Source organism: Impatiens glandulifera, chromosome 1, assembly GCF_907164915.1.
Source record: "Impatiens glandulifera chromosome 1, dImpGla2.1, whole genome shotgun sequence".
NCBI lineage: Eukaryota > Viridiplantae > Streptophyta > Magnoliopsida > Ericales > Balsaminaceae > Impatiens > Impatiens glandulifera.
In genome coordinates this window covers 11,875,015-11,901,570 of record NC_061862.1, presented here as the reverse complement: position 1 = coordinate 11,901,570, position 26,556 = coordinate 11,875,015, and the positions used below count along the sequence as shown (strand labels likewise).

The 26,556-nt window shown below is 37.3% G+C and overlaps 2 protein-coding genes and 3 non-coding genes across 8 annotated transcripts; 4 read left to right on the top strand and 1 right to left on the bottom strand.

Annotated features, from left to right (window-relative positions):
* The first annotated feature begins 1,885 nt into the window (after positions 1-1,885).
* On the top strand, positions 1,886-5,594 carry LOC124938843. Of its 4 annotated transcripts, none has more exons than XM_047479369.1 (2): positions 2,546-2,918; positions 3,241-5,594. In XM_047479369.1, exon 2 carries the CDS (start codon positions 3,856-3,858, stop codon positions 4,447-4,449), a length of 594 nt encoding a protein of 197 aa, XP_047335325.1. In that variant the 5' UTR covers positions 2,546-2,918; positions 3,241-3,855; the 3' UTR covers positions 4,450-5,594. The 4 variants fall into 3 exon arrangements, with proteins under 4 accessions (XP_047335333.1, XP_047335340.1, XP_047335325.1 ...); XM_047479377.1 differs by adding an exon at positions 1,886-1,972 and having other exon boundaries at positions 2,586-5,594; XM_047479384.1 differs by adding an exon at positions 1,891-1,972 and having other exon boundaries at positions 2,628-5,594.
* On the bottom strand, positions 3,324-3,818 carry LOC124911429. The gene has a single exon (XM_047451949.1). The coding sequence runs from the start codon at positions 3,816-3,818 to the stop codon at positions 3,324-3,326; it is 495 nt and encodes a 164-aa protein (XP_047307905.1).
* Positions 5,595-25,332: 19,738 nt separating the features above from the next.
* Positions 25,333-25,406, top strand: LOC124923118. The gene has a single exon (XR_007098133.1). It is a non-coding gene; the product is annotated as a small nucleolar RNA R66 (small nucleolar RNA).
* Positions 25,407-25,423: 17 nt separating this feature from the next.
* Positions 25,424-25,500, top strand: LOC124923203. The gene has a single exon (XR_007098209.1). It is a non-coding gene; the product is annotated as a small nucleolar RNA snoR118 (small nucleolar RNA).
* An 85-nt stretch (positions 25,501-25,585) lies between these two features.
* Positions 25,586-25,662, top strand: LOC124923201. Its single transcript, XR_007098207.1, has one exon. It is a non-coding gene; the product is annotated as a small nucleolar RNA snoR118 (small nucleolar RNA).
* Positions 25,663-26,556: the final 894 nt, after the last annotated feature.

Below are 26,556 nucleotides of genomic sequence, written 5' to 3'. Positions count from 1 at the left end.
GTTCTTGCCTTTGGTAATCAAGACAATAGTCTAGTTGAACGACAAACGGTGATTTCAATATCTCAACCTCTATGAGTATACATTTTTATTTTTTATTTTTTTTAAACCGAGGTAATCCAATAGAATCGATATATTTCTGTTTTTTCCATTTTTGATAGCCAAATAGAGAGACTGAATGAGCAACAAATGGTGATTTCAATTTCTCAACTAACACGGTCTTTTATTGTCATTATTTTTCCGAAGCCTTCAAGTTCTTATACATGGCTCTCATAATCACCTCTCTTTGATAACGTGGTTTCAAGTTTGAGTTGTGAATTTTCACGAGCATCACTCAGAAAAATTAGACATTTTAAGCATTCGTATGGCTTAAGAGAGTATTTATATAGATGTCCTTTGTTCGAGTTTCAAAAAACATTGAGTTCATTTTGAAACAATCATCAAAGTAAATGGATTATTCTCATTCCTACTCTAAATCCCTTTTCTTTTTTTTTTATCATTTTTTTCTTTGCTAGAGGGCTAAACGACATCTTATTTTTCTCAATGCTTTTGAGAGAAGTGTGGCGGTGATCGGGCTTGAAGAGTAAGCTGCCTACGTATCATTTTTCAATGAATCAGGTCATAACGTTGTTACCATTTTTTTTTTTTCATTTTTCTCTTTTCTATTTGTTTTTTTTAATGTCTCTAATTTTAGAACTAGGATTTTATTGTGATGAATTTCACCTTATTATTATCATACATATATTTTTTATTATTTATTTTTTGAAATTTACTTTTACATTTTTGATGACACTTAATTTTGAAAACATGAATATTTCTATGCCATTCATCGATCCACATCATATCCTCTTTCAAACAAAATAACTTCTTCAATGTGTCAAGATTGTACGGGGCGAAAACTCGTGTCCATCGAATGTAGTCAATCGAGTTGCTCCTCCTGAGAAGATTTTTTTAATATAAACGGTCATTCCCATCCTGGCTGAAATTTACCTCTCAGATCCATCAATTACCGAGTCTTCTTTAGTACTAAGTCACCTTAGTACTAAATTCGTTAATTTAGTGACAATAATAACTCTATCATGGCATCTGTTCGGTTAGGTTAATTCGTTTAATCCGGAGAAAAAACAAGTATATAAAGAGAGAGATGACGGGGGACAAGTATAATTTGAAGAATCCGGCGGTTAAGAGGATCCTCCAGGAGATGCAATCAAACCGGCCCGGCCTCTTGAGGTTCGACCTCCTTCGTCATCTACCTTTCCAACTTTTCGATTGTATGTCATGTTTATTGATCGGTTTGAATATATCCTGCCTTTCGATTGGATTCTGCTACATATATCGAGCTATCGCTATCTAAATTATCTGGATTTTGAAGTCAAAGTCAATGCATGTGATTATTATGCTCAAGATTAGTTTCACTTCGATCTGACTGATGGTTTCGTTCAGAATCAGCTGTGAACAACTCACCATGCTTTTGTTATTCTCGAATACTTAATTTCGATTCTTTTCCGCAGGTTAAGGTTAGGGTTAGAATTTTAGTTTGGTATTTGTCGAGAACTTTTCAGATGAAATTCTAACTTGTTCATGTTATCAATCATATTCTTTTTATTACTTGTTAGTCTTAGATTTGTTATCCATGTTCAAAATTCTTATATATCAAATTGGACCTTGTAATTTTAGGAGATTATATTTGAGTGACAATTTGCAATTTAAAGGATCCACCATGATTAAGAGTTTGATGGAGGCATCGATAATTGACTAATAATCTTAACTTCAGAATACCCTTTTAAGCCTCCTTCATTTATGCTGCCAACGGAATGTTTCTCTCATAAGCAACCCCTTTGTATAATTGTACTTTCTCGAGACATTATTGAACTGATTTCCTTGTGGTTAACCCAATGGTAGGTTTGAGATGCAAATGAAGTATGTCTAAGCAGTTCAAATCATCATCCTGAACACTGGCATCCTTCATGGAGTGGTAATTAAGTAACACATTTTATGATATTCACATTTTACCTACTTCCTTAAGCTGAGTTCTGATCTAGATTTCATCATTTTTATATTGCCAGTTTGAACTGCATTAGTAGCTTTGATTGCGTTCATGCCTAGTTGCCTACCAACCCAAATGGTGCTCTGGGTTCGTTGAAAAGGCGTATACTTTAAATTAAATCTCGTGAAGTTGACCCATAGTTTTGTTCTGCTGAAATGCAAAGAGTAATTGATGAGGTTAGTTTGTCTGGTCCCCCTTATTTTAAAATCAAAGGCACCCTACTTTCTAATCCATATGGGTAGCTCAACTGACAAGGATGTTATTACTTATGAAATCAAAGGCTTTAGGTTTGATTCTCACTAAGAACCTTTTATTAAAGGGTAATGAATGTAGGGGGTCATCCGTAAATAAGCTTGGAGTCACAAAACAAGAATAAATATTGTAGATATTTTTTTGTATCACAATCAACATGAACAAAAAAAATATAACAAAATAGCCAATCTTATATATCTTCACCATCATTCTCTCAACAATAAAAGGATCAAGAAATGTTATTTCACTTATAGGTCTCTTGACAATACATTATTGTTTTTGGATCCAGATCCATGAATATATGTCAAGTAAGGCACTCCCCATTTCTCAGGAACAGGACACAAAAATCAAGCCAGATGTAAGCTTAGCCCACACAATGCTGAAGAACTTCTTCAGGATCCAGGTTTGGTTGGAGGAGTTGTTGAGGCTCTCCGATAAACGCCAATCAAAGCCTGCTGAACGGAATGAACAAGTGTCTTCTTCTTCTTCTTCTTCTTTACCAAGGGATCAAACTCTGCAGAAACCGAGGACTCAAAAGCCTGCTGACGAAAGATGTTTCACATGGGCTGTTGTCGGACTGACTGTCGCTATTGTCTTGCTTCTATCGAAGAAGTTCATCAAGGTAAGTGGCCACGATGCTGTTTTCATGAATAAAGTCATTTTGAAAATTCATTTTTGGGCTAATTCCCATAGTATTAGAAACAATTTAGCATAACCCAAATTTGTTTTTTCTAGTTCAAGTAGAAAGAATGATGAAGTTAACTTATTTGATTTGTTTTAATATTTTTTAAAAATAAATTGAATAAGGTAGAAGAGTGATAAATTCATAAAACTGATTTTAAGATAGTACACAACATCTGCAATACTACTACTATTTTCAGTATTGCAGCATTTTCTTTAAAAGGTCCCTTTACAAAGAAGATAAATAAAATGATCATTGGCAGTTAAAAACAGAAGTAGGATAGGGAGAAAGCGTTACTAAAGAGAGAGTAGCTAAAGAGAGAAAGAGGGAGAAGGAGAAGCGTCGCTAAATCAAGGTAACAAGTGCGAGGCAATTAGTAGCGATCTTTGTAAGTCTTGCATTCAGAGCCTGTAACGGTAAGGTGAAACCCTTGAGGAAATCGTCGCAATCGGTGAAATCAGTAATGACGGAGTTCAGCTTGCCGTTCATCGTCGCAACGTCGCTCGACGAGATTGCGTCGGTAACGCCCTTCAAATTCTCCAAGGCGTCGGTGTAACTATCCTTGCAATCGTTGATCGCCGAAGTCTCCTCGGCAGAGACACCTGAACCACTTGCGACTTTCTCTGCTGTAGTAATCGCGGACTGTGTCTGTTCTGAAACGGCTTTAACAGAGAATTCCAGGACGGATGCTGCATCAGGCCTTTTCCCGAGATCGTCCATGTATGGAGCAATTGCTGAGAGGCAGATATCAGGGTAATCTGTTTGATGACAGATTTTGTTGAGCTCCGGGTTTGATTGGACTGCGGCCGGAACGCTTTCTCCGCTCGCCCCTCCTCCCATTATTGTTCCGAGAAGGCCAGCCGGTACATTATTGAGAATGCTTTGTGCTGGTCCACTTGCAAGAAGGTCCTTCGGTACGCTTCCCAGGATTCCTGATGATGCTTTTGGCGGAGCGGGGAATGCGTTTGACACTAATGCTTTGAAATCCGATGTAGATTGTTGTGCCTGCGTTGGGGGAGGTGTTGCTGCCGCCGCCGTCGTCTGTGGTGGTGATGAGGACATGGATGGCAAATGTGCGGCTAACGATGCCACGGAGCTGGACACGGATGGCCCTAATGAGGACATGGTGGATGAAACCGATGGAGCTATGGATGAATATGCGGAGGACATAGATGGCCCTAACGAGGACACTGTGGAGGACACCCCTGGTGCTATGGATGAATATGTGGAGGACACCGATGGTGCTATGGATGAATATGTGGAGGACGCTGCTTGCTCTGCGCGCGTGGTTAGGGACGGGCCTGGTGCAGTTGCTCGGGATGCCGCTGCGGAAATTGGTGCAGTTACTTTCGATGCCGCAGCCGATAGTGCCGGAGTCGGTGGCAATATCGGCGAGTGTGACGGTGACATTGCTCGAGATGCCGCAGCCGATAGTGATGGAGTTGGGGGCAATATCGGTGATGACGTGTGAGATTCATGGTGCGGTGACGGCGATGGCGACGTTATTTTAGATGCTGCGGCCGATATTGAGGGCGTAGGCGACAATATTGGCGAAGGAGAGTTGGATTCATGATGTGGAGACGGGGATGGTGACGTTGCTTTATGTGCCGCGGCCGAAAGTGGCGCTGTTACTTGATGTGCCGCGGCTGAAAGTGGTGCTGATATTTGATGTGCCGCAGACGAAAGTGGTGCGGTTATTTGCGACGAAGGTGGCAATATCGGGGACGATGATTTGGATTCGTGTGACGGAGACGGTGACAATATTGGAGACGACGACTTAGATTCGTGGGATGGAGACGGAGACGGTGAGGTTGCATGTGATACCGCGTCCGAAACTGGTGAGGTTGCATGTGATACCGCAGCCGAAACTGGTGCGGTTATTTGCGACGATGGTGGCAATATTGGCGACTCGGGCTTTAACGGTGCCATTACTTTAGATGCGGTGTCGGATAATGACGGGGACGGGGCTGTTATTTGATATGCCGCGGCGGATAACGGTGAAATTACTTTAGATGTCGCGGCAGATAGTGCTGGTGACGGTGGCAATATTGGCGATGATGACTTCAAAGGTGCGAATACTCGCGATGCCGTGTCTGATATTGACGGAGACGGTGCGGTTATTCGCGATGCCGTGGCGGATAGTGCTGGTGTAGGTCCTAACATTTGCGATGCTTTGGTAGATAACGATGGGGATTGGGATGGTCCCGATGATTGATCAGATTGGGATGGTCCCGATGATGATTGTGTTTGTGTCCCATCAGGAGAAGCAGGTGCAGGTGCAACCGCGTTTTGAGCGACGGATCCAAGAATTAGAGATAAAAGAGAGACGAAAATGAGAAGGGTTTGGCTCCGGCTTCGGTAAGCCATTTTGTGAATTATAATGTTGGAAATATGAGAATGGAATGAAGCCGTAAATTTGATTATGGGGCAGGGAAATGAGGGTTTTTAGAGGGGAAGGAATTTGGCCGTTATTAGCATCGAAATAAATGAATTGTAAACCTAGAAAATAGGATTAGAATGCCAACCAATGTAACCAAAGATTTTTTCTTTATTTAGCAATCTGCAAATGGATATTTGCTATTTTAATTGCTTTCATTAATTCATCCTTTGATTCAATTCATTTTCTTTCATTCCTTGACTTCAATTGCTATTTTTATCTTCTTTTTGTTTGCTATATTTCAACTATGAAATAATTGTATGTGAAAAAAATGATATTATTATTAGTTGACAATATAAATATTAATTTTATTTATTTATTGACTCTAAGAGCTTGATGTTGGATTATTTAAATTTTTTATTGATTTTTAAAAGGAATCTTATTTATGTTTTGTATGGTTTGAATGATTATAATAAATCTTTTTTAAAATTTTAAATTTTATAAAGATGATGTAAGAATACTTTAATTGAATAGTTGAAAAAAAAAACATATATAAAGAAAACATTATAAAAAATACTTCAAACAAATTTAGAGTTCATATCAATTTTATATAACGTTTGTATAAAATTATTTATATGAAGTACTTGTTATACCATGTTATATTAAAAGAACTCTACATTTTTTTAGACCCTATATTAAAATAGTTTTGTTGTAAAAGTAATATAAAAATTCACTTCTTTTCACAATAGTATAATAATAATATTTTTCTTTTCTTTAAGCATCGATATATGGACGGGTGTATTTAGGGATTGGAATAGGTTTAAATCTAGCCTAAATAAAAAAAAATGTTACCTAGTATCCCATCTTTAAAAATTAATAATAACATGGTATTAATTGTTTAGTGAGTTTTAAGACAAAAGATATATATATACACATTGTCATAATATGTTCAACAATGATTAATTTGATTGAACTAAATAACATTTAATGAATAATATGAGTAATAAAAACTTGTACCAGCGGTTAAAAATAAAATTGTACGGTGTAATTTTAATTTTTAAATTTGTTAAATTATTTAAAATAAAAAATTAAAATTAGAATTCCAATATAACAATTCCAACTAATTTTCTTCTAATTAAAATATTTTATTATTATATTATGTGAATTTCCCTTAAGTATGTTTTCAATTTGAGAAATCTTCAACAATAATTTTAAATAATAATAATTTGAAGATAGTGAACCAAAATAATACAAGAGAAAAATGTCAATTTTATCATTGAATTATAACGAAATATTCACATATATCACTGAATTAATTTTTGTTCGTTCATACCATTATAGTTGAGTTTAATGTTCATCTATGTTATTGCTTAACAAATATTCAAACCCGTTAATTTTTTCGTTAAATTATGACAAGTGTGATTAACCTGTCATTTTTTAAAATTAATATATATTATATATTTATTTTTATTCATTATTTTTAAATAATAAAACTTAATTTTATATTTTTAAAGGTATTAACCAAACAAATTATACATTTTGAGAGGCGTTAATAATAATTCACTTTTTTTAATTAATATATTTTTAACATTTACTTTATTAATATTTTTAAATAATAAAGTCTGTTAATAAAAATAAATATTGAAAATATATTAATTAAAAATAAATAAATTATTAGTAATGCCTCTAAAAATGTTTGGTTAATACCTCTAAAAATGTAAAATTAAGTTTTATTATTTAAAATTATGAATAAAAATAAAAATAATTTAATTTAATTTAAAAAAAAATGATATGTTAATCACAAGTATCATTATTTAACGGAAAACTTAACGGGACTTGGATGTTTTTGTTAACTAGTGGTATATATGAACATTAAGTTCAGACCAACAAAAATTAGTTAAGTGATATACATTAATATTTCGTTATAGTTCGATGATAAAATTGAGAATTTTTCTAATAATAAAAACATGGTTAACTAAGACACAATGGATATTAAATTATTGAGACGCGATTTCCCAATAAATTAAATTTTCCCCCAATTAATTTTTTTTAAAAGATAAAATAAATTATATCATTTTCTAACGAAAATATATTATCTTTCATTAATATAATTTTTTATTTACTCTAATATATAATTATCATATATAATTATTTTTTTATTTTTAATATATACAAACAAATATTATAATTATATTTTATTCTATTTATATATATATATATATATATATATATATATATATATATATATATATATATATATATATAAATGTAGTTTAAGGATTCTAATACCGCAACGCACAACCCATTTTATGAAACAAAACGGACTTATTAACCTACGAATTATACAAACGAGTTATAAAATAATATAAAAAATTAAATTAAAAAATATGAACAATTTATTTTAGATTATTAGTCTCCATATTTATTAAATTAATTTTAAAATAATTTTTTAATTTTGGTTGAAATATATATTTTTATTTTTTCTTCATATTTATTATATCTACCGTTATTTTAACTATTTTTTTTAGTTTAATATAATTATATGTTAAATTTTAAAAATATTTTTAACTTAGTTTTTAATTAATATTTATAAATAATTTATTAAAAAAATAATTTTATACTTATATATAGATGGATTAATTTTATTTTATTTTTATATCTTTTATTTATTATTTCATTATTTAAACTTTTTTTTATTAATTTAATATAATTATATATTAGATTTAAAAACTATTTTTAATTTATTTTTTAATTAAAATTTTAAAATAATTTATTACAAAATTAGTTTGTACCTTCTCTCCATATTTATTATTTATAAAATTAATTAACTCTTTTATTTATTATATATTTTTATCTATTATCCCTTAACCATGATTAAATATATATATACATAACTCTCCATTATTTTAACTCTCTTTTTTTAAATATAATTATATATTAAATTTTAAAAATAATTTTACCTTAGTCTTTAATTAAATTTATAAATAATTTATTAATATATATATATATTTATTTTATATATTTATTTTTATAATAATTAATTTTTTTTATTCATATCTTTTATCTATTATTCTATTATTTTAACTTTTTTTATTAACTTAATATAATTATATGTTAGATAAATTCATACCGGTTCAAATATTGTTAGGATCTAGGTCGCCGCTGGTGAACCGGGGGTTGGGCCGGTTAGCGGTTCTCACTCGTAGGGTGGTGATTAATATCGGTTAGAGATTAATACCGGGGTTTCAATACTACACAACCTGTCACAAACCCTTGAACTAGGTTCAAGCGCGGAAGAGGTTTGCTTTCAAGTTGAAGCGGTACACGTGTATGATAGGCAGAGTCGGTTTTGGATGATGGAGATTTGAAGAATGGTGGATCGGTTTTGATTATCTGGATATTCGGTATGGTCAGTATGGAGTCGGTTTGGAGCGATATGGTTAAGTTAGTCGGTTATGTAATGAAGCCAACAGAAAGTAAATAACACAACAGATTTTATGGATGTTCGGAGATAAAACTCCTACGTCACCCCTTCCTCTCGAAACCGCGAGAAGGATATTCACTAAGGAATACAAGTACAGCTGCGGTACCGGTCTAAAAGACCACGATCCTCCCAACAGACTAGGCAACCGCAACCGCCACCGCAACCGAAGAAAAAGAAGAGCGCCTACGAATTCACGGACTCGGAATAGGGACTATCCTTCTTTTTCTTATTTGTCTTAGTATTTATACTTTGTCTTTTTCGGCTATCTATAAATATATAAAGTTATTTTTGAATACCGGCCTTATTTTGCATTTCTACATGATTTTGATAATTTTAAATAAAATAATCAAAAAGGGAGAAATTGTTAGATAAAAGATAGAGATTCTTCCAAAACTCCTCCCTCAAAATTTTTCGAAAAATTCTCTAAGTCTTTTTCAAAAACCGGCCAAACAAAACAACCGGCCTACGGTTGCAAACTTACATGATTTTGATAATTTTAAATAAAATAATAAAAAGGGAGAAATTGTTAGATAAATTCATACCGGTTCAAATAAACCTAACTTAAACAAACTTCCCATGCAGGAACAAGGAACCGGACCGGATGAATAAGAGAACCAACTGAAGAAACCGAACCGGTCAAGTTACCATACCGATCAAGAGTATTCGGAGCATGACCAAACAAAGGAAGGATCGGCCAAAGCTCAAAACCGGAACCATCAAACAGCCGATCAATCCACAAGACAAGTATAACCGGAAGAAATCCGGTTACTTCACTACCAAAAGACATTCGGCCAAGTCAAGTGGCCGACCTGTACAAGAAGACACTTTGGGTATCTGTTGAGAATGATACCAAAGGAACAGACTGAATACTTCCATATCCATGCAAGTCTGAGGAAAGACTGTAGGCTGCAGAAAACAGTACTACCGGATCCTTCTACTTCGGGATAAGCCAGAAAGGAAATCTTCAAAGTACAGACAACTGTCCAAACAGACAGTGCCTATATTGAGTAAAAGACAAACCCAACAGGTTTGCTTTACAGACCGGCAGGTCGGAAACAGGATACCAGGTCTGAGATTGACCGTCAGGTCTGAGGAAACGACCGGCAGGTCTGAGACACTGAATCACTGCCTCTCTGATCAGCCAATCAGATTCAAGACTTTGAAATATGACCGTTGGCATATTTCACCTATAAAAGGAGACAGTTGCAGAAGAGTAAATGCGGGACAAACATTGGGATAACAAGAGCTAAGAGCATTTACTACAAGTGATAACAGTGTGGTATTCTAAGAAAGCCTAAGTGCTAAATTCTAAGTGTGTGTGCTACAATTTCGGTGTAAATTGTAAGAGTATTATCGAGCAGAGAATAAGTCTCGATCGGATTGTACTTGTATTCCTTAGTGAATATCCTTCTCGCGGTTTCGAGAGGAAGGGGTGACGTAGGAGTTTTATCTCCGAACATCCATAAAATCTGTTGTGTTATTTACTTTCTGTTGGCTTCATTACATAACCGACTAACTTAACCATATCGCTCCAAACCGACTCCATACTGACCATACCGAATATCCAGATAATCAAAACCGATCCACCATTCTTTAAATCTCCATCATCCGAAACCGACTCTGCCTATCATACACGTGTACCGCTTCAACTTGAAAGCAAACCTCTTCCGCGCTTGAACCTAGTTCAAGGGTTTGTGACAGGTTGTGTAGTATTGAAACCCCGGTATTAATCTCTAACCGATATTAATCACCACCCTACGAGTGAGAACCGCTAACCGGCCCAACCCCCGGTTCACCAGCGGCGACCTAGATCCTAAAAATTGGTATCAGAGCAGGTAGTTTCAATACTCAAGCAAACATGTATCAGAATAGGCCTCCAATGCTAGAAAGTGATGACTTTGCCAACTGGAAGGCACGCATGCACCTGCATCTAGTCACCTTGGATGATGAAATGGAATCCGTTCTAACCGAAGGACCGATAGTCATTGATAAAGACAGAAAAGAATGGACAGCTGAAGACAGGAGAAGGAACAATCTGGACAACCATGCAAGAAACCGGATCTCCAACAGCGTAGACAGAAACACATACTGCAAGATCAGAGACTGCAAAACTGCGAAGGAGACATGGAACACGGTCATCCAGATCTTTGAAGGAAATGAAAGAACAAGGGAGAACAAAATAATGATGGCTACACAGAAGTTCGAAAGCATCAAAATGAAACCAGGAGAAACTATGAAGGAATATAGTGACCGGTTCACTGGTGTGTTAGATGAATTAGCAACTCTGGGTAAAAAGTATGAGAACAAAGAGGTAGTTATGAAGGCTTTGAGATCTCTTCCAAGTGCTTGGGATATAAAGACAATGGTAATGAGGGAATCAAAGAGTCTACGTAAGATGAAACTATACGATGTATTCGAAGATCTAAAGGCATACGAGTTCGAAATGAAATCTAGAACCGAAGAGGAAGTCTCGGCCTCAACATCAACCAGAGCACTAATCACATCTACAGAACCGACTGTACCTGCTCCTGTACCCACACCTGCACCGATACCGGTTCCTGCACCTGCACCTATCAAAACAGCCGAACAGTTTACTGAGGACGCCATGGCCATGCTCGCACAGAAGTTTGGGAGGTTCATGAAAAGGAGCCAACCGACAAACAACTACTATGGTGACAAATCCAATGTAAGATGCTACAATTGTAACTGTATGGGACACTTTAAGTGGGAATGCAGGAAACCTAGAAGGGATACCCAGAAACCGGACTATCAGAATGACAGAAACAATTATCAACAAGCCGATGAGGGAAGTGAAGTACCGAAAGCACTGATAGCCGACGATGGAGGAAGTTTGTGGGCTCGCAGTGACAACGACGATGAACTCACGTGCCTCATGGCCAATGAGGAACAGGTATTCGATTCTCCCTATGATGAATTTACTAAAGATGAGTTATATGAAGCATTAAATGACATGGTAGAAGAATATAAGAACCTATTGACCATGTTACCTAAACATCTCAACATCAAGCCCGACCCCATAGTACCTATCCCAATAGAACCAGAGGCACCTATCATCACCGAACCGGAAGCCATACAACCTGATGATACCCACACTCTAGAAACCGAGTTAGATCTTAAAACCGAACAACCTAGTGAACCGACTAGAGACCTAACCGAGGAAGAGAATGCCCGATTTCAATATACAATGGCCGCCTATAAAAGATCTAGCGATATAGTAAAGGATATGAATAAACACTATAGGCATCCTCGTTGTAAGCGTGGTCTAGGATACACAGGGAATAGCTCCAAAGACCGAAAACCCATAGAAAAAGCAAGGCTTACAAAAGGAAACCTCCCCTTTATAAAATTCCTTAAGAGTACCTGGACAGCTGAAGAAGAGGAAACCGCATTTTATAGGGAAGAAAAGCTAAAATACGATTATGTTGGCCCAACCGATTCATGGCTTGACCTTGAGAAAAGAAGAGCCGAAATCCTCAAATATAAGAAAGATTTTCCTGAGCCGCGTAGGTCAAACTACAGATCACCGAACCAAAGACGAACACCATTTAGGACATCCGATGGAAAACCGAAATACACCAGACCAAGTGTCAAAAGGACAGTTAAAACCCTAGCAAAGAAAACTGTCCGATTCATCAAAGTTTGGGTACCCAAGGGACTAATCGCATGTGGACCCAAGTAAATGTGGGTACCAAACAGTTGTAAATATGTACATTTTGCAGGATCCAAAGAAACGGGTAGGAAATTCCGAATGGTTCTTGGACAGCGGTTGCTCCAGGCACATGACCGGAAACAGCAATTTGCTGATCGACATCAGATCAGTAACCGGTGCTCCAATTACCTTCGGTGACAACTCAAAGGGTAAAACTGTGGGCAAGGGTAAGATTGTCCATGGTAATCTAACTATTGATAATGTACTTTTAGTTGAAAACCTACGTTTTAATCTACTTAGTATCAGTCAGATGTGTGATGCCGGATACACGGTAGAATTTCTTAAACATGCATGCTTAGTTAAGGATTCTCAAGGTATTGTATTACTAACCGGAAATAGGATAGGAAACATTTATAAGGTAGACTGGAAGACAAGAATAGAATATCCTATATGCATGATAGCTAAGACCGATCAAACCTGGATATGGCACAAGAGACTAAATCATCTAAACATGAAAACCTTAAACTACATTCGCGGTAAAAAGCTAGTTGAAGGTATTCCTGATATAGTATTTAACCAGGATAAGGTCTGTTCGGCATGCCAGATGGGTAAACAAACTAGGTCATCTTTTAAGAGTAAAGGAAACATTCAATCGAGCCGATGCCTAGATCTTCTTCACATGGATCTATTTGGACCGATTCAGGTCATTAGTCTAGGCGGTATGTTGTACACCATGGTAGTTATTGATGATTATTCTAGATATACATGGGTGATATTTCTACCATCTAAACGTGAAACGGTATCAAACCTGATCACACTTCTTAAGCGGTTGCAAAATGAAAAATCAACTCGTATCAACAGCATTCGAAGTGATCGAGGTACCGAATTTACTAACAGTACATTAACTGCATATCTTGATGAATCCGGCATTAGACACGAGTTGTCTAGTGCTAGGACCCCTCAACAAAATGGCCTGGCCGAGAGAAGAAACCGGACTCTCAAGGAAGCCGCACGGTCTATGATAGCCGACTCTGGCATTGCTCAGAAATTCTGGGCCGAGGCTATCAACACTGCATGCCATACACAAAACCGGTCTTTAATAAACAGATTTCACAACAAAACACCGTATGAGGTTTATTTTAACAGAGTTCCTAAACTCAAGTACCTCAGGATTTTTGGTTGTAAATGTTATATTCATATAAATGGTAAAACCCAACTCACTGCTTTTGATGCAAAGACCGATACCGGCATCATGCTTGGATACTCGGCAGTAAGTAAAGCATATAGAGTATATAATAATAGAACTGCAACCATGGAGGAAACAATTCACGTTGTTTTCGATGAATCGGTTGAAAGCAACACTGCTTCATGCTTTGATCTACACAACAGATTTGAAAATAATGATATTCATTCTGACAGTGAAGATGAGACTCCGGTCTTCATGCGGTTTGTCCATGACCTAATGGGTAATATCGATACCCAGCCGGATCAAGCTGTTCCACAACAGGAAGCTGACACTTCGGTCCAATCCGAAGGAGTCGGTCGGTCTGACAATCTCGGTCAACCTACCGACATGTCTAGCCTTGATCAAGTTACCGGTAATTTGGTAGACACCCCTGAGCTGAATCTCAGAAGAAATAGTAAACATCCTCCTGAGCAAATTATAGGTGACCCTTCAGAACCTGTTCGAACTAGGAGTCAACTTCTGGAAGGATACTTTAACTCTGCTTTTATATCCCAGATTGAACCGAAAAGAATAGATGAAGCATTGTCAGATCCGGATTGGATCTTGGGAATGCAAGAAGAGCTAAACCAGTTCGAGAGTAGTAAAGTCTGGTACTTAGTTCCCAGACCGAAAGATAAATCGGTCATAGGAACAAGATGGGTATTCAGAAACAAACTCAATGAGGACGGTTTGATCACGAGGAACAAAGCCAGATTAGTGGCTCAAGGCTACAAACAGGAAGAAGGCATTGATTTTGAAGAGTCATTTGCTCCTGTAGCCAGGATTGAAGCCATTAGGATTTTTCTTGCATTTGCTGCTTTCAAAAATTTCAAAGTCTTTCAAATGGATGTTAAAAGTGCATTTCTGAACGGTGATATACGTGAAGAAGTGTACGTTGAACAGCCACCCGGTTTTAAAAATGCTGCATTTCCAAACCATGTATACCGGCTGAACAAAGCTTTATACGGTCTAAAGCAAGCACCTAGAGCCTGGTATGATACGCTAACCGCATTTTTATTAGAGCATGATTTCACCATCGGTTCGGTGGATAAGACCTTGTTTAAATTTGAAAAGAAGGAACATATCCTACTTGTTCAAATTTATGTAGATGATATTATTTTCGGTTCCACCGATCCAAAGCTCTGTGACAAGTTCTCAAAAATGATGACTGACAAATTTGAAATGAGCATGATGGGAGAATTAAGTTTCTTCCTAGGACTTCAGGTTAAACAACTCAAGGAAGGAACATTCATCAATCAACCTAAGTATACAAAGGAGCTGCTAAAGAAATTCGGTATGGACACATGCTCATCGGCGGCTACTCCAATGAGCTCATCCATCAAACTGGACAGAGATGATGAAGGTCAATCGGTAGATCAGATTGCATACCGAGGCATGATCGGTTCCCTGCTGTACCTGACAACAAGTAGACCGGACATCCTGTTTGCAGTTGGTGTGTGTGGGAGATTCCAAGCAAATCCAAAGCAATCCCATTACACAGCCGCAAAGAGGATACTGAAGTATCTAAAGGGCACTCCTGATGTCGGTCTGTGGTACCCAAAAGACTCATCATTTAATCTGACAAGCTATTCAGACGCAGATTATGCAGGGTGCAAGATCGACAGAAAAAGCACCAGTGGAACATGTCAGTTCCTAGGTGACCGACTGGTGTCATGGCACAGCAAGAAGCAGACATCGGTGGCGACATCAACTGCAGAGGCTGAATACTTGGCGGCCGGAAGTTGCTGTTCTCAACTCCTCTGGATCCAACAGCAGCTGAAGGACTTTGGTATTACAGCCGAAGAGTCCCCGATTTTCTGTGACAACACAAGTGCTATTGCGATCACCTACAATCCGGTTCTCCACTCCAGAACCAAGCACATCGACATCAGACATCACTTCATCAGAGAGCATGTCACGCTGAAGCATATCCGGCTGGAATACGTACCAACCGATCAACAAGTAGCCGATATCTTCACGAAGCCGCTGCAGGAAGCTAAGTTTTCTCAATTTAGACTTACTCTCGGCTTAACCGACATCAGTCAAATCCTTCCAAAGGATAATTAAAAGGGAAATCGGTTCAGACAGACAAACCGATAATTCTTCCTAAGAAGTTGAACTTTGAATCTTCTGGGTGTTTGCGGAAGAACCGCCCAGTCTATCAGAGAAAGTAAACCGACCGGCTACTTGGTGCCTGCATCAAATAACCGCATCGGGATGAACAACTGATGTCTGACCGGTTCGGAAGAAGATTACCCCAGATTATTTGAATTTCAAACAGAAGAGGAATGGTTATCAGAGGTTAACGGTATCTGTTCTGCATCATTGCCTTTTCAGAGTAAACCTGGTCGCGCCTAAAAAGACGTGAAGATCTTTTGATATCTTTCACAGTCCAGGCCTATGACCGACACCTAGACCTGCAAAACTGCCTATTTTATGCAAAGATTCTTATCCTGCGGTTAATATACTTCATCTCATTTAATGTCCGGATAATAGGTTAGCCCCAAAACCTGTATTTAAAGGAAGCACTATCTCACTCAAACATTCACAAAACAATACACTCCTTCCATCACTAAGGCAAAAATCTCATAAGAACATCCTCTCTCTAAGGCAGTCTAACAATGTCTATCTTCACAAACATTCTCCAAGTAGACTTTGAATCTTGCTCCGATACCGATCATTATGATCTGTATCGGATGATCAAACAGCTGGAAGATACTGGCCTCCGGTATTTTCTGGATGACAAGCAAATCATCTATCCTCAATCTGTCTTGGAATTTTACAACAACGCCAGGGTATACCGGGGGACACCCCACTTCGAGACCCACATCCAATCTAAGGTTGGGGGTATTCTGTTTGACTTCACCGAGCAGGACTTCGCTCGGTGCTTCGATCTGCCTAAACAAGGACTAACAGACCTAAACCCTCCGGCCGATACCAAGGCTGAGGTCTCTCTCGCCCTAGCTCGGTCGGACGAGCCCGTTGCTGATCATGGTTCCAAATCTCCTTTGAGGGCTGAGTACCAGCTCCTCAATGATATAATAGGAAGGGGCATCCTTGGAAAAGATGTCACCAACATCTACTGCACGGCAACGTTCAACATGATGGCGGCCATCATCACCAGAACGCCAGTCAATTGGTCTAGGGTGCTGTTCGACGTCCTTATTTGGATAATCGGCACCCGGTCAGTGGCTTTCGCTCCCCAGATAAGCCGACTTTTTGAGGAGCTTGGAGTCCCAACCTGTCCCGGCGAAGGTTTGACCCATAGTCAGGTGTTCACCAGAGAAGTCATCGACTCATTCTACGATCGAGTTGAGAGAGAGTGGAGGAGGAGGAACTCCAATTCCCGCGGCCACTGAGTTACTCCTTCCTGCATCCGGTCATTTTGCTTCATGCACCGGATGTATTATTGTTCAACTCAAACCTGATCATATCGGCTTCATCCATGTCCACTTCGGTTATATTTGCGTTTTTCATTTCTGTATGACATGTTTTGGCCTTATCTCTACCATTTTCGGTCTCTATCTAATCAATATCATTATGCGTTAAATGCAATTAATGAGATCATCCGAAATTAATGAGATAACTCCCAACCAACTGAACATTTAATATCCAACCAAACCGGTTACTTCTCAACTAACACTTACCTTGGGTTTTGCAATTTGCTCCTTCCCCATGCATCATTAAAAGAAAAAGATTCTCTTCCTTAATAAAACAAAACTGACCATCAATGCACAGATTTTTCCCTCCAAAACCGATCCTATTTAAGGAGCCATCTTCCTCTCATTCTATCACATCCAAAATCACTTGTATTCCTCTTGAATCTCTCTCTCTAGACCATAATCATGCCAAGCCGAACTTTGGGAAATTTTCTAAGTGTCGACTTCAGCTCATGCATGGCAGAATGGGATTATGACCATCCAAAGAAACACATGTTTGAAAGCCTTATTGTTACCGGTCTTCAATCTTTCCTTTACGAATCCGGTCCCATACTGACTGAGGATGTCAAGGAATTCTTCAGAAATGCCATCAACTGGGGTGATTGCATTGTCACTACTGTAAGAAATCATACCTTCCGGCTTGATGAAGCCGAATTTGCCACCCTCTTCAATCTGCCCAAAGAAGGGTTCTCTGATTTTCCGGCCATGGAGGGAACTGATGAATACTACTATGGGTTCCGCTGCTCTGCAACCTTCGATACGGTGGAAACCCATGGGTTAAAAACCCGCCTCGGTCGTAGTACTCAGTTACTTCTTGAAATTGTCACTCGATCCATTCTATGCCAATCTCAAAATCAGCGGTATTCAAAGAATACCTACAACATCATGACCCACATCTACAACCACACGCCCATTAATTGGGCAGCGGTCCTCTTTCAAATCTTGAGGAAAATGGTGCGGACCAAGAAGGGTCTCGGCTTTGCACCTCACATCAGCAAGCTCATTCTCAAGTACCGGCCAGATTTTGGACCAGGCACACCGGCACCCCCCTCAAACATTCTTGATAAAGATGCGGTGGTGGAAAAGTATTCCAGAATGGTGCTTACCGCTTAAATGTCTTTGCTTAAATGTCTTTCTTTCATCCCATCGGTTTCCATTCTAATAAAAATATCGTTTCAGTTTTAAAGACCGTTTCTCTTTATTCTTTGCATCTATCTAAATAACCGGCTTAACCTCGTTCCTATCCGGTATCATAAAGTCTACTTAAAACTGTTAAACGCCGATAAATCAAAATGTCTGAATAAAACTAGAAACCGATCAATCATTCGGCCTCAAAGATAAGAATACGTCATCCATGACAAAATTTTGGAGGGAAATCTCCCTCTCAAAGCTGCCGCCCACCGTTTCATATGTAACCGCCAACACTTTGGCGTCGTTTCAATTTGGAGGGAAATTTCCCGCCCATTCATGATGGGACGGTTTGGGTTCCAAACCGTGCCTATAAAAAGGGGCCTTCATCATATTTTTCATTCTCACGAAAATTCACTTTCTCTCTCTAAACTTCCTAAAATCTCTGAAGCCGATTTCTCTCATTCTCAAACTCTTCAACATGGGTCGTGATTCGGCGTTATTCAAACTTTACTCTCAAGTGGACTTCGAGGAGATTCGGCAGAATGGAACGACCGAGGCAAAGGAAGTCATTGACCGGCTGATTAAAACCGGTCTGGGATATTTCCTAGACGGTTCTCACGTAATTTACAAAGAGGCGGTCGAAGAGTTCTTCAAAACCGCAACCATCTCCTACGACAGGATCATCGCAACGGTTTGCGGCTCCCAAATTGAGATCACCGAAGCAGTGGTGGCCGAAAGTTTGCGTCTCCCAACTACCGGCGAGGACGCAACGGCACCAATAGACGATGATACTTTTGAGACGGCTCGTCACCTCTTATCGGCAACCAATAAGCCAATCACGACATCCGGAAGTAAGAACACGCTGAAGCCGGAATATATTCCGGCATGTGACGTTTTCGCCAGGGCGATACTGGCAAGGGGAGGAAACTTCAGCAACCTCACCAGAGACAAAATCAAAATGATATTTCGTCTGTTGGAAGGAAGGGAGGTCAACTGGGCAAGATCTGTATTCAGCAACCTCATGGACATGGTAAGACCGGATTCAGCCAGATCGTGGGGGTATGCCGTGCAACTCGGTAAGATCTTCCTACATTTGAACGTCAACGTCGGTCCCGGTGTTGGGCTAATAAAACGCTGCATCATTCGATCGAGGCAATTCCTTCCAAGAACGCAGTCGGCCTCCAGTTCCACAGGTGGCCGAAAGAAGAAAGCCGCACAGAAAGATGCCCCGGCAAAAGGAAAGACCGGAGGAAAGAGGAAGGAAAATATAACTTTCGAAGACCCACCGCAACAAACAGAGGATGAGGAGTGGGCCTCTGAGGAAACCGACACGGAGTGGACCGAAGATAGAACGGTCCATGAAGACGATAATTCGGCTCGGAGTCCGAACGATGCCGAACGAAGCGCTAATCCTGAGACCACCGAGGGTGAGGACGGGGTTGATGAAGGAGACAATGATGAAGGAGACAATGATGAAGGAGAAAATGATGAAGGAAACAATGATGAAGGCTACAACCAGGAAGAGGCCGATGAGGCCGAGGCCGAAAGACTTGCCCAGAATATCTTTCAGGGCATAAACAGGCGAGACGAGGACGTCATAGACTTATATCTGGAGTGGCATGAGTACCGGTTCAATACAAAGTATAAAGATATCCGACCGGATCTCTCGCAACAGGGTTGCATCGCAAGATTGGAGGAAGTAGATGACATGATCTTCAGCCTCACAAAATCCAACACAATTCAGGAGGTACAATGCCGAACTTGCCTCCTGATACCGAGAAGCCATCTTCGGAAACTAAGAAGGCGCATCAGAAAGATTAAGGAAGAATATGCCGAAGGGGGATCGGTGTCTACCATAGCACCGCGAGTATTGGAAAAGCTTGAAAAGGGCAAACTGGAAATACGACAGGAAATAGAGCGGCTGGAAGCAATATGCAACCAAAAGCAAGTATCGGTGTATACTGCTCCGGTAATCGAAGAATTTCCAGTTGAATACCCAACACCCTCAAGAGAGGAAGTTGAGACACCATTGGAAGATGAGGAACCGATACCGACTTTGGGAGTTGAGGTTCCAAACTTAGAAGATGCGGTTCCAAATCTGGAAAATGCGGTACTGAACTTGGAGGATGCGGTCACATTAGAAACACCTAATGAGAATGATGCACTGATAAACTCCGGTGAGAGAGCCGATCCTGATCCCACCGAACAATCAACTATTCCACCACCGGAAGTCACCGCTTCGGTTCCTCCTGAAGAACAGCTTGAAGACCGGCTCCAAAAGTTTGAGGCATCTGTTTCGGGGAAGATTGATGACCAATTTAAGAAGTTTGAAATGTCCATATCAGAACAGCTTGAAGACCGGCTTCAAAAGTTTAAGGCATCAATATCGGAGCAGATTGATGACCGTGTACTTGAACACGAAGTGTCCAAGCTTCAACCGTTCAAGGAATGCTGCAATAAAATATTTGATTCGGCCATGCAGTTCGCCGGTGTGACAAAACAGCTTGTGGATCAACATCAAGAACGCCTAGCCGACATCAGCACCGGACTGTGGGAAGAGGCTGGTGAGCGCGAAAAATGTGCTCAGCGTACCGCGACTCTAGAGAGTATAACTTCGGACTTAAAGAAGGATTTCGAACGGGTCGACAAGACAATTGACCGGGTCTCGGTGCTGGAAAAGACAAATGAGACTCTCGTGGCCGAGGTAAAGGCACTCACCGAACAGATGGCCGAAATTCTGAAAGCTAAGGAAAACGCGGATGCCGCGGCTTTAGAGGCTGATGCCCTAATAGCTAAAAGGGTCCAGGATGAACTAAACGCCGAAGCCAGCAAGGATAAAGAGGCGCCGCGATCGACTCAGCTGACCGAAGCCGAAGTAGAAGCCGAGAGAATAAGAAGGGCCGAGATCCTATATCCAGGGTATGCTGAGAAAGTGGCCAGTCAGGCCGCAGCGGATGCCGAACGACTGGAAACGGAATCACGAAGGCTGGCCGGGTTTGCAAAGGCAAACGAGAAGAAGAAGAAGGCGGCCGCCTCCGCTTCAGCACCGACAAAAAGAAAGAGGCCGGCCCCTAAGAAAGTTCGGATAGCTGAGATGCTCAATGAAATCTCCGAACCGGTCTCTACGGGTACTTCGCAGCAAGACGACCCAGTCGAGGACGAAGTCGAAGAACAGCTGCGGTACCGGTCTAAAAGACCACGATCCTCCCAACAGACTAGGCAACCGCAACCGCCACCGCAACCGAAGAAAAAGAAGAGCGCCTACGAATTCACGGACTCGGAATAGGGACTATCCTTCTTTTTCTTATTTGTCTTAGTATTTATACTTTGTCTTTTTCGGCTATCTATAAATATATAAAGTTATTTTTGAATACCGGCCTTATTTTGCATTTCTACATGATTTTGATAATTTTAAATAAAATAATCAAAAAGGGAGAAATTGTTAGATAAAAGATAGAGATTCTTCCAAAACTCCTCCCTCAAAATTTTTCGAAAAATTCTCTAAGTCTTTTTCAAAAACCGGCCAAACAAAACAACCGGCCTACGGTTGCAAACTTACATGATTTTGATAATTTTAAATAAAATAATCAAAAAGGGAGAAATTGTTAGATAAATTCATACCGGTTCAAATAAACCTAACTTAAACAAACTTCCCATGCAGGAACAAGGAACCGGACCGGATGAATAAGAGAACCAACTGAAGAAACCGAACCGGTCAAGTTACCATACCGATCAAGAGTATTCGGAGCATGACTAAACAAAGGAAGGATCGGCCAAAGCTCAAAACCGGAACCATCAAACAGCCGATCAATCCACAAGACAAGTATAACCGGAAGAAATCCGGTTACTTCACTACCAAAAGACATTCGGCCAAGTCAAGTGGCCGACCTGTACAAGAAGACACTTTGGGTATCTGTTGAGAATGATACCAAAGGAACAGACTGAATACTTCCATATCCATGCAAGTCTGAGGAAAGACTGTAGGCTGCAGAAAACAGTACTACCGGATCCTTCTACTTCGGGATAAGCCAGAAAGGAAATCTTCAAAGTACAGACAACTGTCCAAACAGACAGTGCCTACATTGAGTAAAAGACAAACCCAACAGGTTTGCTTTACAGACCGGCAGGTCGGAAACAGGATACCAGGTCTGAGATTGACCGTCAGGTCTGAGGAAACGACCGGCAGGTCTGAGACACTGAATCACTGCCTCTCTGATCAGCCAATCAGATTCAAGACTTTGAAATATGACCGTTGGCATATTTCACCTATAAAAGGAGGCAGTTGCAGAAGAGTAAATGCGGGACAAACATTGGGATAACAAGAGCTAAGAGCATTTACTACAAGTGATAACAGTGTGGTATTCTAAGAAAGCCTAAGTGCTAAATTCTAAGTGTGTGTGCTACAATTTCGGTGTAAATTGTAAGAGTATTATCGAGCAGAGAATAAGTCTCGATCGGATTGTACTTGTATTCCTTAGTGAATATCCTTCTCGCGGTTTCGAGAGGAAGGGGTGACGTAGGAGTTTTATCTCCGAACATCCATAAAATCTGTTGTGTTATTTACTTTCTGTTGGCTTCATTACATAACCGACTAACTTAACCATATCGCTCCAAACCGACTCCATACTGACCATACCGAATATCCAGATAATCAAAACCGATCCACCATTCTTCAAATCTCCATCATCCGAAACCGACTCTGCCTATCATACACGTGTACCGCTTCAACTTGAAAGCAAACCTCTTCCGCGCTTGAACCTAGTTCAAGGGTTTGTGACAGGTTGTGTAGTATTGAAACCCCGGTATTAATCTCTAACCGATATTAATCACCACCCTACGAGTGAGAACCGCTAACCGGCCCAACCCCCGGTTCACCAGCGGCGACCTAGATCCTAACATTATATATTAAATTTTAAAATATTTTTACTTTAGTCTAAAATTCAAATTTCTAAATAATTTATTCAATAATTAATTTTATATCTTCTTTGCATATTTATTATTAATTAATAATAATTAATAAATTAATTTTTATTTATTATATATTTTATTTATTATTAATTAACAATAATTAAATATTTATATTTAAATAATATTTTAAATTAAATTCAACAATCTAAGGTGGCCTAATGATTAATGTGTTCACATTTCATATTTATACCAGAATTTGAATCTAAATCTGTTTGAATTTGTGATTGATGGGAATGCCAAAAGTAAGGATAATATCTGTATAAATTGCTCGAAGTAAAGTCTATAATAAGAGATCAATTAGAGCACTTTATAAAACAAAATGAACCGGGCTAAATAATTCGTTAACCCACAAACCATTCAAACGAGTTATAAAATAATATGAAGAGTCACTAATTAAAAATTAAATTAAAAGAGATAAAAACTCTTTTTAGATTATTAGTCCCCATATTTATTAAATTGATTAAAAAAATTAATTTTGGTTAAAACATACATTTGATTTTGAAGGTGAGTCAAAGTCAAAGTTATTCAAGATTATTACCCGAACAAATGCACGTGATCTATACTAGTTAATATAATAGTATTATTTAATATAACAAAACTAATAAGGTACCAGAATACTCTAACTATCGTATAACCTCGATAAATGAATACATTTAGGACTCAAAAATATATTCATTTAGCGAGATTATTTATTTATCGATTAATGAATATAATATTTATTTATCGATAAATGAATAATAATTCATTTATATGACATTCTTAGACTTTTTGTGTGATTATATTATTTTATATATATTAAGTTCAAATGTATTTGACTTACGATTAATTATAACTCACGGCAGTTATTAAGCTCAAATATATTTGAAACAATCAACTTTAGAGGTATATTTTGAAAAAATATGACTTATTATTATGTTTAAAAATTAGTCATTAGATAAAATGTATTCCTGATATATTATATAAATAAAATATATTATTTGAAATATATTGATTATTCATTTATATTTACATAAGGCATATAAAGACTTCATTTGTATTTATTCGTTAATGCATTAAGTAGTGATGTTATTTGTTAAACTCGTCGGACTAAGTTGGAATCGAAGAAATTTATTCATTAGATGATGTTATTGATTTATCAATGTTCTACAAGTAACTACTATATTCCACATAAACTAATATATATATATATATATATATATATATATATATATATATATATATATATATATATATATATATATATATATATATATATATATATATATATAAATTTTAAAATGTAACAATTAAAATTTATAGTACTCTTTAAATTTTATAATTTTACAATTCTAAACAAATAAATTAAAAGATTCAAATTTCATTAAATTTTTAAATTTATTATTTTAAGATTTTAAGTGTTCATAAATTATTTTAATTTCTATTCATTTGATCTAATTTATCTATATTCCACATAAACTAATATATATATATATATATATATATATATATATATATATATATATATATATATATATATATATATATATATATATATATATATATATATATGATGTGGGAATATAAATTTAATATATAAATTTTAAAATGTAACAATTAAAATTTATAGTACTCTTTAAATTTTATAATTTTACAATTCTAAACAAATAAATTAAAAGATTCAAATTTCATTAAATTTTTAAATTTATTATTTTAAGATTTTAAGTGTTCATAAATTATTTTAATTTCTATTCATTTGATCTAATTTATAGATTTGAAGAATTAGAAAATAATAATATTAAACAACTATAACTGGGTTCTAAAAAGACTTCCCGCCTGTATGTGAAGCCCATTAGTGAAAATCGAACTTAATGCCCAGTAAACCTGGATTCAAATCAAAACCCTAATTTCTGTCCTCATACCTATCTCTCTCTATATCTATATATATAGTCAAATTGTGTTTCTGTCAAATTATATGAGTTCTTGCCGTTGCTAATTTTAGCATAAAATTCCCGATTTCTTATCAATTTTAATTTGGTTATGATGGTATGTTTCATTTTACTTGAATAATGTTTTGTTTTGGTCCTGTGATGGCATGAATCTTTGAGAACTGATTGTCATAAATCTGCTGACAAAATCAAGCAATTTTCTGAGGACTATCATTTTTCTTGTTTTCAAATGATGAAATATGCACTGGGCTCTGATCAAACTTGATGGAAATTATGCAGTCTACAAAGCTATTTTCTGATGATTATTTGTCTCTTTTATTTTAATCTCAATATTATACTGAAGAACATGTGTATTTATTTGTTTGTATAAATTATTGAGATATATTTTCAAATGATGAAATATGCACTGGGCTCTGATTAAATTTGATGGAAATTATGCAGTCTAGAAAGCTACTTTCTGATGAATTTATCTTTTTCATTCTTACCAGAACAAATTTGAAAGTTTATATTATATTGAAGAACACTTATAGTTCAATTGATTGTAATGCTATTATTGTAGAAGAAATCAGACCTTGGCAATCAAGATTGGAGCAAAACAATATATAACAGAAGCAGAAGCAATTATTCTTAAGCATCAAATTGAAAAAGTTGTGGGGGAAAACAAGAGAATACTATAAATCAAGGGAGAACCTGCATCAAATGTGATAGAGCAAGATTCATTAGTGATTACCAACTATGTCTCCATTGCATTCCCCTCTACAAAATCATCAATATTTTTATAACAATCTAAATAAAATTGAATTATTTTAATAATGTTTGATGATGGCTCTTTTCTGATTCTCTGATGCATATTTAACTTGTTTAATTTGTCATTTTTTGGGTTTAATTTTATTTTCTGAAGCAAACTATGAGGAAAAAAAAAATCCAATATTCATTATATTATTATATTTACATATCATATCAGGCAATACATACTTTATTTTTCAGAAAGATGACTTATAAGAATATCTTGTGTTATCAAGTCCATAAGAAGGCTAGAAAGGTCCACAATTTGTATATAGAAAATTATGAAAACTCTTTCTATTTGTATGATACATTCAATAATCTAATGACATTCTTTTGCAATACTAAAATGTTAAGTTAAAACCAGATTGAAATATATTTCTGATAACTTTGGAAGTGTAAGACCTCTTAAAAGTCTTCATTTGAATTACACCTTATGGTTAGCAAACTATATACTTAAATAATAATATTAACATAGTTTTATTAGTTATCTTCTTTATAAATTTAATATTTAATGGATTGATTATATTCAAATATTATAGATTTTTTTCATACCAAATTTCATAAATTACAAC